General features: G+C 44.4%; 1 protein-coding gene across 3 annotated transcripts in view; it reads left to right on the top strand.

Annotated features, from left to right (window-relative positions):
- DNAJC7 (DnaJ heat shock protein family (Hsp40) member C7) overlaps positions 1-15,222 on the top strand; it is a 40,729-nt gene that overhangs the window by 20,570 nt on the left and 4,937 nt on the right. For all 3 annotated transcript variants that reach the window (NM_001132671.1, XM_009251739.4, XM_054546231.2), the window contains 9 exon segments: positions 278-391; positions 1,743-1,817; positions 6,299-6,417; positions 7,121-7,274; positions 7,776-7,940; positions 8,752-8,843; positions 12,996-13,069; positions 14,228-14,374; positions 14,622-14,774. In NM_001132671.1, the coding sequence (NP_001126143.1) occupies positions 278-391; positions 1,743-1,817; positions 6,299-6,417; positions 7,121-7,274; positions 7,776-7,940; positions 8,752-8,843; positions 12,996-13,069; positions 14,228-14,374; positions 14,622-14,774 (1,093 nt within the window).

Below are 15,222 nucleotides of genomic sequence, written 5' to 3'. Positions count from 1 at the left end.
CCAGAGTAGCTGGGACCACAGGCATATGCCACCACACCCGGCTAATTTTTGTATTTTTAGTAGAGACGGAGTTTCGCCATGTTGGCCAGGCTAGTCTCAAACTCCTGACCCCAAGTGAGTGATCCGCCCTCCTCAGCTTCCCAAAGTGCTGGGATTACAGGTGTGAGTCACCGCTCCTGGCTTCTGTGTTGGTTTTGTGTGGGTGTCTGTTGCTGCTGTTGATTTCTTTCCACTTGGCCAATCATGCTTCTTTTCTTCCCTCTTGGTGTTCTTTTAGGGACATCTACGAGAGGGCAAGTGCCACCTCTCTCTAGGGAATGCCATGGCAGCATGTCGCAGCTTCCAGAGAGCCCTAGAACTGGATCATAAAAATGCTCAGGCACAACAAGAGGTACGGGTCTGATCCTGTTCTGTCAAAAGAGGCAGTATGGTGTATTTGGGAGGAGTTGCTATTTGAAAGTCGGAACTGAAGTCTAGTCTCACTTCTGCCATCAGCACACCTGGGTGACTTTAGGCGAGTTTCATAGCCTGTCTAAGCCTCAGCTTCCTAATCTGTAAAGTGAGTTTTGAATATGATTGACAGCTTTTAAAAATCTGTGAAAACTGAAGTGTTTCTGAGATGGCTGGGGAATAGGCAAATGCTTCCAGGGACTGATTTGAGTGAGGTTAAAGAATTTAAGAGTTTGGGACTTAGTGAGACCCTGTCTCCACAAAAAAATTTTTTAAAGTAGGCAGGCCTGGTGCCATGCACCTGTGTTCCCAGCCACTCAGGAGGCTCAGGTGGGAGGATTGCTTGTGCTCAGGAGGTTGAGGCTGAGCCGTGATCACACCACTGCACTGTAGCCTGGGCAACAGAGCAAGAACCTGTCTCAAAAAAATCAAAAAGAATTTGAGTAAATTCAAGCCTTGATTAAATTGGTAGCAGCTAAAACATGTTTTAGTTCCGTCTCCATATATAGTATGTGTTGCTTAATGACAGGCATACATTTTGTTAGGTGATTTTGTCATTGTGCAGAATCATAAAGTATGGGTGGCATAGCCTGCTACACACCTAGGCTATATGGCAGTGGCTTCTGGACTAAAACCTGTATAGCGTGTTACTGTCCTGAATATCGTAGGCAGCTATAACACAGTGGTAAGTATTTGTGTATCTAAACAGAAAAGGTACAGTAAAAATACAGTATTATAATTTTACAGGAACACTGCCATATATACAGTTCATTGTTGACCAGAGTGTATGACTGTATATACAGTTTACCCTAGATGCATTTCAGTGAGAATCTCAAAACGTATGCTCAATCCCTGGCAATGCATTGCCTTTATTTCATGTATATCAAGCATAACACTTGTGTTCCTGACTTGAAGTTCAAACTGAGGGCGAAGATTGGGTCTAGCCCTTCTGTTAAGGAGTCATGACTGTATCTTCATCAATTTGATTTGTGAAATGTCTGTGGTTCTGATTTTCTTGAAAGAAAATCTCCTAGGGACCTCTATGAGAGGTTGAGTACCACCTCTCTCTAGGGAATGCCATGGCAGCGTGTCGCAGTTGCCAGAGAGCTCTAGAACTGGATCATAAAAATGGCCATTCACAACAGGAGGTATGCGTTCGACCCTGTCTTTATCAAAAGAGGCAGTGTGGTATATTTACTCAATTCAAATTCATCAAGGCCTTGTTAATTTTTTTGTGGTTGTTTAATCTACAGCTTCATTAAAACTTTCCTATGTCTGATTTTCCGGTGTAGTTCAAGAATGCTAATGCAGTCATGGAATATGAGAAAATAGCAGAAACAGATTTTGAGAAGCGAGATTTTCGGAAGGTACAGTACAACCATGAGATAATCTCATCTGCTCTTTGTCACAAAATTCCCATTCGTGTGTGTGTGTGATAATTAAGAGGAGTAGTATGGCACAAAAGCTCTAGAATAGTAAATTATCACTTAAATTAGGCTTCTGACTTTTCCTCTTAAAAATGTTTTGTGCTAAGGTACTTATTTTCTTAATTATATTTGGCCCTATGATAAAAGTAAAATGAGTGTGCCACTTGAGTTTGTTTCTATTGTTGATGTAAAGCACTGGTCTAATAGTGTACTTCTTAATAAAGGGAAAGCCAGCTGGAATTAAATATTAGGTTTGGATAATCTTTTTTTTTTTTTTTTGAGGCCTAGTTTCACTCTTGTCACCCAGGCTGGAGCACAGTGGCTAACTGCAACCTCCACCTCCTGGCTTCAAGCGATTCTCCTGCCTCAGCCACCCTGGGATTACAGGCGCATGCCATCACACCTGGCTAAGTTTTATAGTTTTGTTTTTTTGTTTGTTTTTTGTTGTTGTTGTTGTTATTTGTTTTTTGAGATGGAGTTTCGCTGTCACCCAGGCTGGAGTACAGTGGCATAATCTCAGCTCACTGCAACCCCTGCCTCCCAGGTTCAAGCGATTCTCCTGCCTCAACCTCCCGAGTAGCTGGGATTATAGGCATGCGCCACCATGCCCAGCTAATTTTTGTATTTTTAGTAGAGACGGGGTTTCACCATGTTGGTCAGGCTGGTCTCAAACTCCTGACCTCGTGATCTGCCCGCCTCAGCCTCCCAAAGTGCTGGGATTACAGGCGTGAGCCACCGTGCCTGGCCTTTTTTTTTTTTTTTTTTTTTTTTTTTTTTGTTGAGAGAGAGTTTGGCTCTTGTTGCCCAGGCTGGAGTGCAGTGGCGTGATCTTGGCTCACTGCAACCTCCGCCTCCCAGGTTCAAGCAATTCTCCTGCCTCAGCCTCCCAAGTAGCTGGGATTACAGGCATGTGCTGCCACGCATGGCTAATTTTGTTTTTTTTTTAGTAGAGACAGGGTTTCTCCATGTTGGTCAGGCTGGTCTCGTACTCCCGACCTCAGGTGATCCTCCCTCCTTGGCCTCCCAAAGTGCTGGGATTACAGGTGTGAGCCACCTCCCCGGCCAAAAGTTCTAGGTATCTTTCTAGACCTTGCAGTTATTATGCTTTATCTGTATAACTCCTTCTTTAGATGGTGCTTGGAAATAGTTTTCACTTGAGTTTCAAAAGGGGAGGTAGATAACCCCCAAAAGGTTAAAAACCACTGATCAGGAGAGATTTTCTGGATCACTTAAGTTTGTGACTACTCTGCAAGGAATAAAGTTGTCACTTCATATGTGGGAATTTGCTCAGTACTTTTTGTAGCTTGTGCTCAGTAAATTTTTTTGTTTTGTTTTTGAGGCGGAGTCTTGGTCTGTCACCCAGGCTGGAGTGCAGTGGCACGATCTCGGCTCACTGCAAGCTCCGCCTCCCGGGCTCACGCCATTCTCCTGCCTCAGCCTCCTGAGTAACTGGGACTACAGGCGGCCACCACCACGCCCAGCTAATTTTTTGTATTTTTAGTAGAGATGGGGTTTCACCATGTTAGCCAGGATGGTCTCGATCTCCTGACCTCGTGATCCGCCTGCCTCGGCCTCCCAAAGTGCTGGGATTACAGGTGTGAGCCACCGCGCCCAGCCTCAGTAAATGTTTTGATAAGAGGATACATTAAGAATCATTCACATTCACTGATGGTCTTTTATTTGGTAATGTATATATCTGATTAGCTTATGCAGAGTCCCGTCAGTAACTTATTAGCATCCCTCTTCTGTCCATTGGTTTTAATAACCACAGTTGTCTTTGTAGTGTAATTCATAAGTTTGTTTTGTTTGGCATGTGTGTGTTTGGAAAGCAATTCTGCCTGCTGTCAGTTTTCTGAGGTTTACATAGGCAAAAGCTTTGTCTTGAGAGGCAGTCTTTTGGGTTTCTTTTCTCTCTTGCCTACTCCAGAGCCAGAATCCTGAGTTTGTGACAGAATCCTCTGTTTGTGACATCCCAGCCCCCCCACTGTAGCTCATGGTGATGTCACAAATGAAGAATTATGATCCTGGCAGGGGAAACAGATGAACTTGGAAGAAACAAAAGATCTTCTTTGCCTGCAGCTGTCCCTAGTCATGGGGAGGTGGGGGGTGGGAAGTGAAGCACTGACGATCCCCATGATTAGCAGAACCAGCTCTGTACAAAACGGGGTCCTTGTGAAGGCAACAGGGTGTGGCTGCTGACATTTTGACTGACTTCTTCCTGTCCCCTCATTCCTTTTCCATCTGAGCGGGGCAGGACAGTTAGCACAACTCTACCTACGTAATGCTTAAGTTTTCATATTGTCCTTAGAACTTTCAGGACATGCCCAGCGCGGTGGCTCACAGCTGTAATCCCAGCACTTTGGGAGGCCGAGGCGGGCGGGTCACCTGAGGTCGGGAGTTCGAGACCAGCCTGACCAACATGGAGAAACCCTGTCTTTACTAAAAATACAAAAAATTAGCCAGGCCTGGTGGTGCATGTCTATAATCCCAGCTACTCAGAGGGCAAAGGCAGGAGAATTGCTTGAACTCGGGAGGCAGAGGTTGCAGTGAGCCAAGATCATGCCATTGCACTGCAGCCTGGGCAACAAGAATGAAACTCCATCTCAAAAGAAAACAAAAAACAAAAAAAACAGAAAACTTTCAGGACAGTAAACCTGTGCCACTGAAGGAGAGGCATTCCTGTCACTGCTGTGTGACACTGCAGAAAGTCTTCTCAGTGAAACAGCTGGTAAGCTGGTAGTGTTTACTGACTTGCTCATATTTTAAATTTCAGTTTTGGAATAGGTGCTATTCATGGTTCAAAAACTAGAAAGTGTTGCCAGGTGCAGTGGCTCATGCTTGTAATCCCAGCACTTTGGGAGGCCAAGGCAGGAGGATCGCTTGAGGCCAGGAGTTCGAGACCAACCTGGGCAACTTATTGAGACCCTGTCTCTACAGATAATTTAAAATTTTAGCTGAGTGTGGTGATGCGTGCCTGCAGTCCCAACTACTCATGAGGCTGAGGCAGGAGAATCACTGGAGTCTGGGAGGTCGAGGCTGCAGTGAGCCATGATTGTGTCACTAATACTCCAGCCTGAACAGCAGAGCAAGACCCCATCTCAAAAACAAAACAAACAAAAGTTAGAAAGTATGAAAAATATTCAGTGATGAGTGTCCCCTCAAACTTGTCCTCTCTCTGCCCAGTTCTCACTCCCCTAAGCTAACCACTGTTCTTATGTCTTCTATTTTCTTCTTTAGTTTTGTTGTACATATATAAAATAAAGATCCTTGATTTTCTCCCTTTATTTAGCGTGAAAGGTAGTGTGCTTTATGGCAGTTCTGCACCTTTAAAAAAAAAATCACTGAATAGCTCTTGGAAGTCTTTCCATATTAGTACATGAAGAGCTTCTTCATTCTATTTTAGAACTACATAGTATTCCATTATATGAATGTCCACGTTATCTAACCAGTCTCCTGTTGATGGAATTTGAATTTTTCTGCTTGTAAGTTTTCAGAGTTTATCTCTTCCTGATCCCCATGGCCAAATTCTTAGAGGGAATAGGTGTCCCTTAACTCCAGATTTCTCCTTTGGTTCATTTATTCTTGGTGTGAATGTGATTCAGCAAGGCTCTCCCAGGAATAAATAGCAGCTGAACCAAAACTGAAAGCTTAGAGGACAAACTAGTAAAAAGAGAAAAACAGAATATATGGAGATGCTTTATGAGGCTGAAAGAGTAAATTAATCCCCACCTTTTTGTGTGTGTGATTGCTCCTTGGCTTGTGGTTTGTATAGTGGCATGTTGGATAGTAATCTGATGTAGCCTATTTAGAGCCATTTAAAATAACTATTTTAAGGCCGGGTGTGGTGGCTCACGCCTGTAATCCTAGCACTTCGGGAGGCCGAGGAGGGCAGATCACGGGGTCAGGAGATCAAGACCATCATGGCTAACATGGTGAAACCCTGTCTTTACTAAAAATACAAAAAAAATCAGCTGGGCGTGGTGGCGGGCGCCTTTAGTCCCAGCTTCTCAGGAGGCTGAGGCAGGACAATGGCGTGAACCCAGGAGGCAGAGGTTGCAGTGAGCCGAGATCCCGCCACTGCACTCCAGCCTGGGTGACAGAGTGAGACTCCATCTCAAAAAAAAAAAAAAAAAAAGTGATAATATTGCCTATTTCATAAAATTGTTGTGAGGATTAAATGGGTTCATATATGAAAGTACCCAGTAAATGTTCACTGTCCTCATTATCATCTGGAATCTTTGCTGTCCTCATTTCAGTGCTTTTATTTAATGAATTAGGTATGTTTTTAAACTTTGGTATTACTTAACAGTGGACCCAAAGACTTCATTGAGCTTTGAGTCTGTTGCCTGTGACTAAACTAAAGTGAAGATGTTTCTGGAGTCCCTGATGAAGAGCCTTATTTGTTTTCTTCTTCCCTACAGGTTGTTTTCTGCATGGACCGTGCCCTAGAATTTGCCCCTGCCTGCCATCGCTTCAAAATCCTCAAGGCAGAATGTTTAGCAATGCTGGGTCGTTATCCAGAAGCACAGTCTGTGGCTAGGTATGCAGTCAGGCCAGTTGGACATTAAAATGCTAGATACCATTGGACTGATGGTGTCCGGCAGCTTCACCACAGGATATGGTCCCCAGAGTAGGCCAGCTAGGGCTGATCAGACCCTCTTGGGACTTAAAGTCAAAGATTAGACCAGCTTTGAAAACCCGTAGGGTATACAGCAGTATAGTAGTATAGCAGGTACTTGAGCTATATATGAAAGAACAGATTGTGTTTTTGTGGTTTTTGTTTGTTTAAGGTAGTCCTTTTCCTTCTACTCCACTGGTTGGCACACTTTCTGCAAAGGGCCAGATTTTAGCCTTTGCAGGCCACAGGGTCTCTGTTGCAACTAACTCAACTCTGCCATTGCAGTGCAAAGGTTGCCCTAGATAATAGATGAACCAATGGGTGTGGCTGTTTGAATAGTGTTTTATTTACAAAAACCAGTGGCAGAAAGGATTTGGCCCTGTGGGCTGTAGTTTGCCAAACCCTGTTCTAGTTTAATAAGGATTGTAAGACACAAGATGTGTATTAAAGATAACTATAGGTGGTTTATTTGGGGGAAGTTTGGGAACGGTTCTTGGGAATCTGTCTACCTTTGGATATTTTGAATGCTAGACATATGGTCAAGGAAGAAAACTGGCCACAAATGGTAGTAATGGTGGGGACATTCTATAGCACAGCTCGATGTGCCCTTTTCTGACTATTGCAGTGACATTCTACGAATGGATTCCACCAATGCAGATGCTCTGTATGTACGAGGTCTTTGCCTTTATTACGAAGATTGTATTGAGAAGGCAGTTCAGTTTTTCGTACAGGCTCTCAGGATGGCTCCTGACCACGAGAAGGCCTGCATTGCCTGCAGAGTAAGTTCTAGTCACCAGACCTAACTGGGAAAGAGCTTCCTTTTGGGACCTTTAAGATGGCTAGAGTGGAAGGTTTTAGAATCACAAGGAAAGTGATAGCTTTTCCTCCTGCTTTGCAAGGATGCTTGGTCTTTATTAGAAATGGTTTCAGGACTACTTGTATTTACCTAAAGGTAGATGTGATCATAGAGGGTCGGATGCCTTTAAGAGGGTTTTTTTGTTTTGTTTTTCCCCTCAGTGAAGTTAGATAGTAATACTTACCCTGGGAAGTGGAGGCAGACCCAGTAACATAGGTCTCATTGGTATTTTTGGTAACTCTTTTCCTGTCCACTCTGTAGAAAGCTCAAATGAGCAACAGATTAACCCAGATTGGGGGTTGGCGGGGCTCTGTGATGCTGAACTGCCGGAAGCAAAGAACTTGAAAATAGACTCTGGCCTCTCTGTGCAATGGTCTGAGGCTTTGTGGATATGAACCGATCCTCCCCTTGCTTTTTTCTGTAGAATGCCAAAGCACTCAAAGCAAAGAAGGAAGATGGGAATAAAGCATTTAAGGAAGGAAATTACAAACTAGCATATGAACTGTACACAGAAGCCCTGGGGATAGACCCCAACAATATAAAAACAAATGCTAAACTCTACTGTAATCGGGGTACGGTTAATTCCAAGGTAAGCTCTTGATCTAGATCTTGGGGCCTATATAGATATTTTTAAGGGACATCAAAGGGTCTTGGGAAATCTGCCTAGTGAGGGTAAGCAAGATGAAAGAGGGAAAGTTGTTATGGTTAATAGTTAGGAACTCCCTTCCAAGAGGCAAGCTTTTGTCATCTATGGAATTTGAGGGCAGTTGGACAATTTGCAAGGATATTCTCACCTGTTCATTAAGGTCCCTTTCCTCCAGTAAGAGAATGGCTAGGGGCTGTGGGATAATCTTAAGCAGCTACTGTTGCTTTTTTATTGTTTTGCTTATGCAAGTGATCATTCATTTTAGGAGTGATTTGGAGGAAGAGTATGAGGCAAGCTTGTTTTTCTCCAGTGTAATTGATGGTCACCATGCATGGTTGAAAATGGCCTGAGTGCTTTTGTGGCCCTACACAACATCAGAAACAAAAAGTAGACTCCTTGCCCTTGCAGAATTCTAGCAGTTAAAAATCAGAGTGATTTCTGATCCCTCTAGGTGACCTGGAAAAAAGGAGGGCAGGAACCAGCCTTTCTATTTTCATGTTTTCACTGGGCACTAACATGGAATGGTAAAGGTGGTTTATCCTTGAAGACAAATGTGCCTGGCTTGTATCATATACAAGAGAAATCAATTTTGAAGTTGCTGTCCATAGCCCTGGTGACAAAGAACTAGAACTTAATATGACATTTAAGGGGCCAGCATGACTGATCCTCTTAGAGTTTTGAAGCCATGCTCACAGCTTCTGGGCTCCCTCAGTCACCAAAGATGTGAAGTATGATTGCTCTCTCTCTCCTGAAGCTTAGGAAACTAGATGATGCAATAGAAGACTGCACAAATGCAGTGAAGCTTGATGACACTTACATAAAAGCCTACTTGAGAAGAGCTCAGTGGTAAGTGCCTCTGGTGGGTGGGGGGAAGAGGGAGTTGCCGCTGGCCTCAGGGGAATTGCCTTGCGGATGACGAAGCAGACCCAGAGATGTTGTGAGGTCATTTGGTCCTTCCCCCTGCCTCTAGGTGGGATTGTTCCAGCCCTAGACTATCTTTATAGACCTCCAGCGGAGGAGATTGCACAAGCTCCCTCAGTCTCCCATGCCTGTGTCTAACGCCCCTCACGGTCAGTAAGTTTCCTCTGATGCCTGACCCAAATTCCTTTTGTTAAAGTTTAAATCAATTTCCTTTGGAGATTTTATTTTGTGTTGTACACTTATGCTCTAACTTGGCACAGTGCTTGACACATAGGTGCTCACTGAATAAATGTTTTGTTGAATGAATGTATGGTGCTTGGAAGAGAAAGCAACTCTTAGAGACAGTTGAGAGTTGTACTTCATCCTGTTTGTTCTGGGTGAGGGAAGACAGTCTTAGAGTTGGAAGAGATGTAATCCGGCTCAGCCTCCCAGGATAAAGGAACTTCCTTTTGAAACACCCTGGATGGCTACTCTCTGCTTGAGTGTTTTGAGTGGAGGGCAGTCTGTGTCTGACAGGGTGATTATGAGTCAGGATGTGCCTACCTCTAATGCTCACATTTGCCCCAGAGTCAGGGTGTTCCCTGGCATCGTTGCTCCTCTTACTCTTAGACCCACCAGCTGATTTTCTCCAGATAGGAACAGGGCTAGGAGAAACCTTTCTCAGAAATCCACCTCTTCTGATTTCAGATTATTCTCTAGGCGGAGAAGAACTTCCCGTCTTTAAAGTTCTTAAAGAAGATGTATTTGTTGTATACTAATCCTCCAGCACCTTGCTCCACTCCTTATTATAAAATGTCATATCCAAAGAACAGATGCTGTCACTGATGCCTGATGAGCCAGTAGTTTAAGCTTCCTTGTCTCATCAGTGGTACAGAATATCTCATGGACTACCTCCCACTTAGTTTTCTCAAAATTATCTCACTTAAAATGGGAAAACTGCTGCAGTGTGTGATGCTTTTTTTAAAAGTGAATTTCTAAGTTGATGACTAAGTCTGTCCAACAGAAACATACAGGGAATTATAACTTCTGTGAGACCGACTGTCAGTCATTCCATCTTTGCAAACCACTGGCACACAGAAGCAGAAGCTTTGGAAGACAAAAAAAGCACCCTTTGATTCAGCCAAAGGCTGACTTTAACAGACGCAAAATGCTATATACATGAAGGTGTTTGCTGCAATTTTATCTATAATAGCAAAAAAAAAAAAAAAGGCGGGGGGAGAATCACCTACATGTCCAGTGGGAAGGAGGTGGCTAGATACTTGATACTGTATGAACTTAATGGAATGCTCTGTATATGGAATGCCAGGGGATGGGAAGAGAAGAGAAAAATCGCTTTGTTTTGTTTTTCGGGATGGAGTCTCGCTATGTCGCTCAGGCTGGAGTGCAGTGGCGCCATCTTGGCTCACTGCAACCTCCACCTACCTCCTGGGTTCAAGCGAATTTCCTGCTTCAGCCTCCGAAGTAGCTGAGATTACCGGCGCACGTCACTACACCCAGCTAATTTTTGTATTTTTAGTGGAGACGGGGTTTCATCATGTTGGCCAGGCTGTTCTCAAACTCCTGATTACAAGTGATCTGCCTGTCTTGGCTTCCCAAAGTTCTGGAATTAAAAGCAGGCGTGAGCCACCGCACCCAGCCTTTTTTTTTTTTTTTAAAGCAAGCCCCCAACACCATAGAAAATTCTTGATTTGCTTGGAGGATAATTGGATGAAGGATTATTTTCTTCTTTGTTTATGTGCAAGAAATGAAAATAAGGAATTGCTTTGATCAGACAACTTCTTATCTTTGTGGTAGAAACAGAACTGCCCTTCTTGGAGTGGCTCTGCCTCTGAGATCACTACAGGGGAGACAGCATGCCCTGTTCAGCTGGCTGAATATTTGGCAACAATCTCCTGAAGCAGCTGGAATTGACAAGAAGTACTGGAGATTAGCTCGGGCCAAACCCTTACATCTGGCCTGACTACTGCTGCAATCTGCCTCAACTTACCCCTAAAGTTGGGGAGATGCCACCCACCCACGTCTTTGCTACACATGCCATCATGAGCTAGAGTTCACCCTTTCTCGCTAAAGCCCTATTTACTTTTCTACTTCAACTTTAAAACAAAATTAAAATGTGAGGATATCCCTGAATTTTAAAAAACATGAAGTAAAAATGCAAATTAGTATAGTTTGTTTAATACATTAGATATAGACCTAAAGAAGGTTCATCAGGGTTAATCATTTGTCACATCATTCTATACCCAGGGCTATCAGCTATCAATTTTCCTTTTTTTTTTTTTTTTAAATTCAGGATCCAGCTCTGTCACCCAGGCTGGAGTGCAGTATCAAAGTATCATTTTTCTCTTACTTCAAATTATATTACATTTTATTCTGTAAATTGATTCTGAACTCCTAATATAATATTTATGTCCTGTATTTGCAGGCCATTGGTTTTTTTAAAGTCATAAATCAAAATGATGCCAGAAAATCAAAGATGCCAAAGATGTTGGGCTTCTCTTTTGCCAGCCACATTGGTAGCACTCTCCTGCCCTGGCCTCCAAGCTGGTGGGGATCTGTGATGTTTGTGAAAATGGGCTTATGCCAGGCACAGTGGCTTACGCCTGTAATCCCAGCACTTTGGGAGGCCGAGGCGGGCAGATCGGTTCAGGTCAGGAGATCGAGACCAGCCTGGCCAACATGGTGAAACCCCATCTGTACTAAAAATACAAAAAATTAGCCGGGCGTGGTGGCACACGCCTGTAATCCCAGCTACTCAGGAGGCTGAGGCAGGAGAATCACTTGAAGAAACCTGGGAGGCGGAGGTTGCAGTGAGCAGAGATCATGCCATTGCACTCCAGCCTGGGTGACAGAGTGAGACTCCGTCTCAAAAACAAAAAAAAAAAAAAAGAAAATGGGCTTGTGTGGTAGCAGGTAAGAAATTGAATCTCTGTTGTACAGCAGCTAGCTGTACTGCATGATCACTTCCCATTCCCCAGCTGACAGTGGCTGTCTCTGGAACTCCTACCACAGTCTTTAATTGGTAGGCCAGCCTTGGTGCCAGTGATTTTATCTGGGCATGGAAAATGCCACTTGCTTCTGTGGAAGAGACACTTAAAAGATCTGGCAGTCGGCCGGGTGCGGTGGCTCACGCCTTTAATCCCAACACTCTGGGAGGTCAAGGCAGGCAGATCACGAGGTCAGGAGATGGAGACCATCCTGGCTAACACAGTGAAACCCTGTCTCTACTAAAAAAAATACAAAAAATTAGCTGGGCGAGGTGGCGGGCGCCTGTAGTCCCAGATACTCTGGAGGCTGAGGCAGGAGAATGGCGTGAACCCGGGAGGCAGAGCTTGTAGTGATCCGAGATCACACCACTGCACTGCAGTCTGGGTGACAGAGCGAGACTCCATCTCAAAAAAAAAAAAAAAAAAAAAAGATCTGGCAATCATCCTGTCAAGCTTGATTCCTCCCATCTTGGGCCAAGGGCCCCTCCTTTCTTTTGTGCTACTGAAATAGAAGCAAACCTGTGTTTAGAGTTCCCTTTTCTGTCTCATTTACCTGCATCTCTCATTGATTGGTCTTAGTGGAGGGATTTGCCAGCAGCTGCCACGTTGAACTTAATCCTTTTAGTGGCTCATTAATCCCACTTCTATTCTGGATTGTAGCTAGTCCTGCATGTTTATGGCACTATAGGTTTCAAAGCTCTTTCATATCCATTTATTCACTTGATAATTTTTCTCTTGTGTGTTTCAACCCAAAGTAATCAAGTAGATCCCTTCACATTGTCTTTTCTAAGGCAGTCCAGTACCTCTTAGGTGGCTCTGTGTCAGAAGGAACTTTTTCCTCTTGATTACTTTCTGCTCAAAGCTGAACATCACTTTGCTGGTTGGATGCAAGTGCCATGCGGCCTCTGTTTTTATTTCCTCGAGGACTTGATAGCTAATTTTCTCTCACTGCTAGATTAAGGGCTCTTGTTTCTGAAGCATCTTACCAGAAGTGTGTGTCTCTTGCTTGAGCCATGCCTCTTGCCCTAGAGTGATCCTGAGAACCATTGCTATTTATGTCTTAGTGCTGTATTGCCTTGTATTTCCTTCTCAGTTACATGGACACAGAACAGTATGAAGAAGCAGTACGAGACTATGAAAAAGTATATCAGACAGAGAAAACAAAAGGTAAGTTTAAAAGCATTTGTTTTTCAGGGAACTTCTTCATAGGCCATAAATCTGTACACAAGGTAGTTTGATTCAGGGATCACGGATGTACCTAGAACATATTTAATCACCAGCCAGAGAGAAGTGAACAAAGGCTGGGCGTGGTGGCTCACGCCTGTAATCCCCAGCACTTTGGGAGGCTGAGGCAGGCAGATCACCTGAGATCAGGAGTTCGAGACCAGCCTGGCCAACATGGTGAAACCCCGTCTCTACTGAAAATACAAAAAATAGTGGGTATGGTGGTATACGCCTGTAATCCCAGCCACTCAGGAGGCTGGGGCACGAGAATTCCTTGAACCCGGGAGGCGGAGGTTGCAGTGAGCTAAGATTGCGCGACTATACTCCAGCCTGGGCGACGGAGCAAGACTTCATCTCAAAAACAAAAAAAAAAAAAAAAAAAAGAAAAAAAAAGTGAACAGAGATCTTGGGTTGGGGCATGAGGCACCTATTTTCTGGTTCCAGATCCTCCCTGTCGTTTTCATTTCATTTTTTGTGTGGTGAGGCTAAAGTGAGGAACCTAAGTCTGGGTAGATTTTCTTTTTTCTTTTTTTTTTTTTTTTTAAGACGGAGTCCTGCTCTGTCACCCAGGCTGGAGTGCAATGGCATGATCATAGCTCACTACAACCTTTGCCTTCCAGGTTCAAACAATTCTCCTGCCTCAGCCTCCCGAATAACTGGGATTACAGGCACATGGTACCACGCCTGGCTAATTTTTTATATTTTTAGTAGGGATGGGGTTTCATCATGTTGGACAGGCTAGTCCCGAACTCCTGACCTCGGGTGATCCATTCTGTCAAGCTTGATTCCTCCCATCTTGGGCCAAGGGCCCCTCCTTTCTTTCGTGCTACCGAAATAGAAGCAAACCTGTGTTTAGAGTTCCCTTTTCTGTCTCATTTACCTGCATCTCTCATTGATGCAGGCCTCCCAAAGTGCTGGGATTACAGGCATGAGTCACCGTGCCTGGCCGAGTAGATTTTTTTTCTAATCTCCAGAAGAAAGCACCGTAAAAGTCCCTGGCATGGTTAACAAGGCCTCTAACTCCCAGGCAGCTGGGCTGAGACCTGGTGAGGAAAAAACCAGAGCCAGATTTGTCCACTGATGCCAGATGTCTTCCTGTAGAACACAAACAGCTCCTAAAAAATGCGCAGCTGGAACTGAAGAAGAGTAAGAGGAAAGATTACTACAAGATTCTAGGAGTGGACAAGAATGCCTCTGAGGACGAGATCAAGAAAGCTTATCGGAAACGGGCCTTGATGCACCATCCAGGTAGAGTAGGTGCGGGGAGTGGGCTCAGTGTGAAGAACCCGCAGGGCAGGCCAACTGCCACACTCAGTCCAGAGGGGACCCCTTGGAGAGGTTCTTCAGCTGAGAATAAGGTGTTGCAGACTTGTGGACCCTCCAAATTTTGGGAAGTGCCAAATTCCAAAATTAGACATAAAGTAGTTTTTCTCTTAAACTTTGTTTTCTTGAAACTTTGATTTCCACTGAGTTGTTCTTTTACTCCCCACTTTAGATCGGCATAGTGGAGCCAGTGCTGAGGTTCAGAAGGAGGAAGAGAAGAAGTTCAAGGAAGTTGGAGAGGCCTTTACTATCCTCTCTGATCCCAAGAAAAAGACTCGCTATGACAGTGGACAGGACCTAGATGAGGAGGGCATGAATATGGGTGGTGAGTTGGCTGGGGCAGCCTGGGATGAATTTGACAGCTGTAGAATGTTAGAAATTTTTCCAAAGATGCTCCAGAGGGAGAGTCTGTTTGGGCCAAATCTGATCCCTGGTCCAAACAGTAATAGACATGGAGTCAAACAAATGCAGTCAAGTGTGGCAGGTTCACAGTGTGCAGTGAGCTCTGAGGAGGCGAGCACTAGCAGGGGAAGGCTTGGAAGTGCAGAAAAGCATGGCCCCATGGGTCATGCCTGTAATCCCAGCACTTTGGGAGGCCGAGGCGAGCAGATCACTTGAGGTCAGGAGTTTGAGACCAGCCTGGCCAACATGGTGAAACCCTGTCTCTACTAAAAATACAAAAATTAGGCCGGGTGCGGTGGCTCATGCCTGTAATCTCACCACTTCGGGAGGTCAAAGCAGGTTGATCACCAGAGGTCAGGAGTTTGAGACCA

This window comes from Pongo abelii, chromosome 19 (genome assembly GCF_028885655.2).
Source record: "Pongo abelii isolate AG06213 chromosome 19, NHGRI_mPonAbe1-v2.0_pri, whole genome shotgun sequence".
Taxonomy (NCBI): Eukaryota; Metazoa; Chordata; class Mammalia; order Primates; family Hominidae; genus Pongo; species Pongo abelii.
This window is presented reverse-complemented; position numbering and strand designations above follow the sequence as displayed.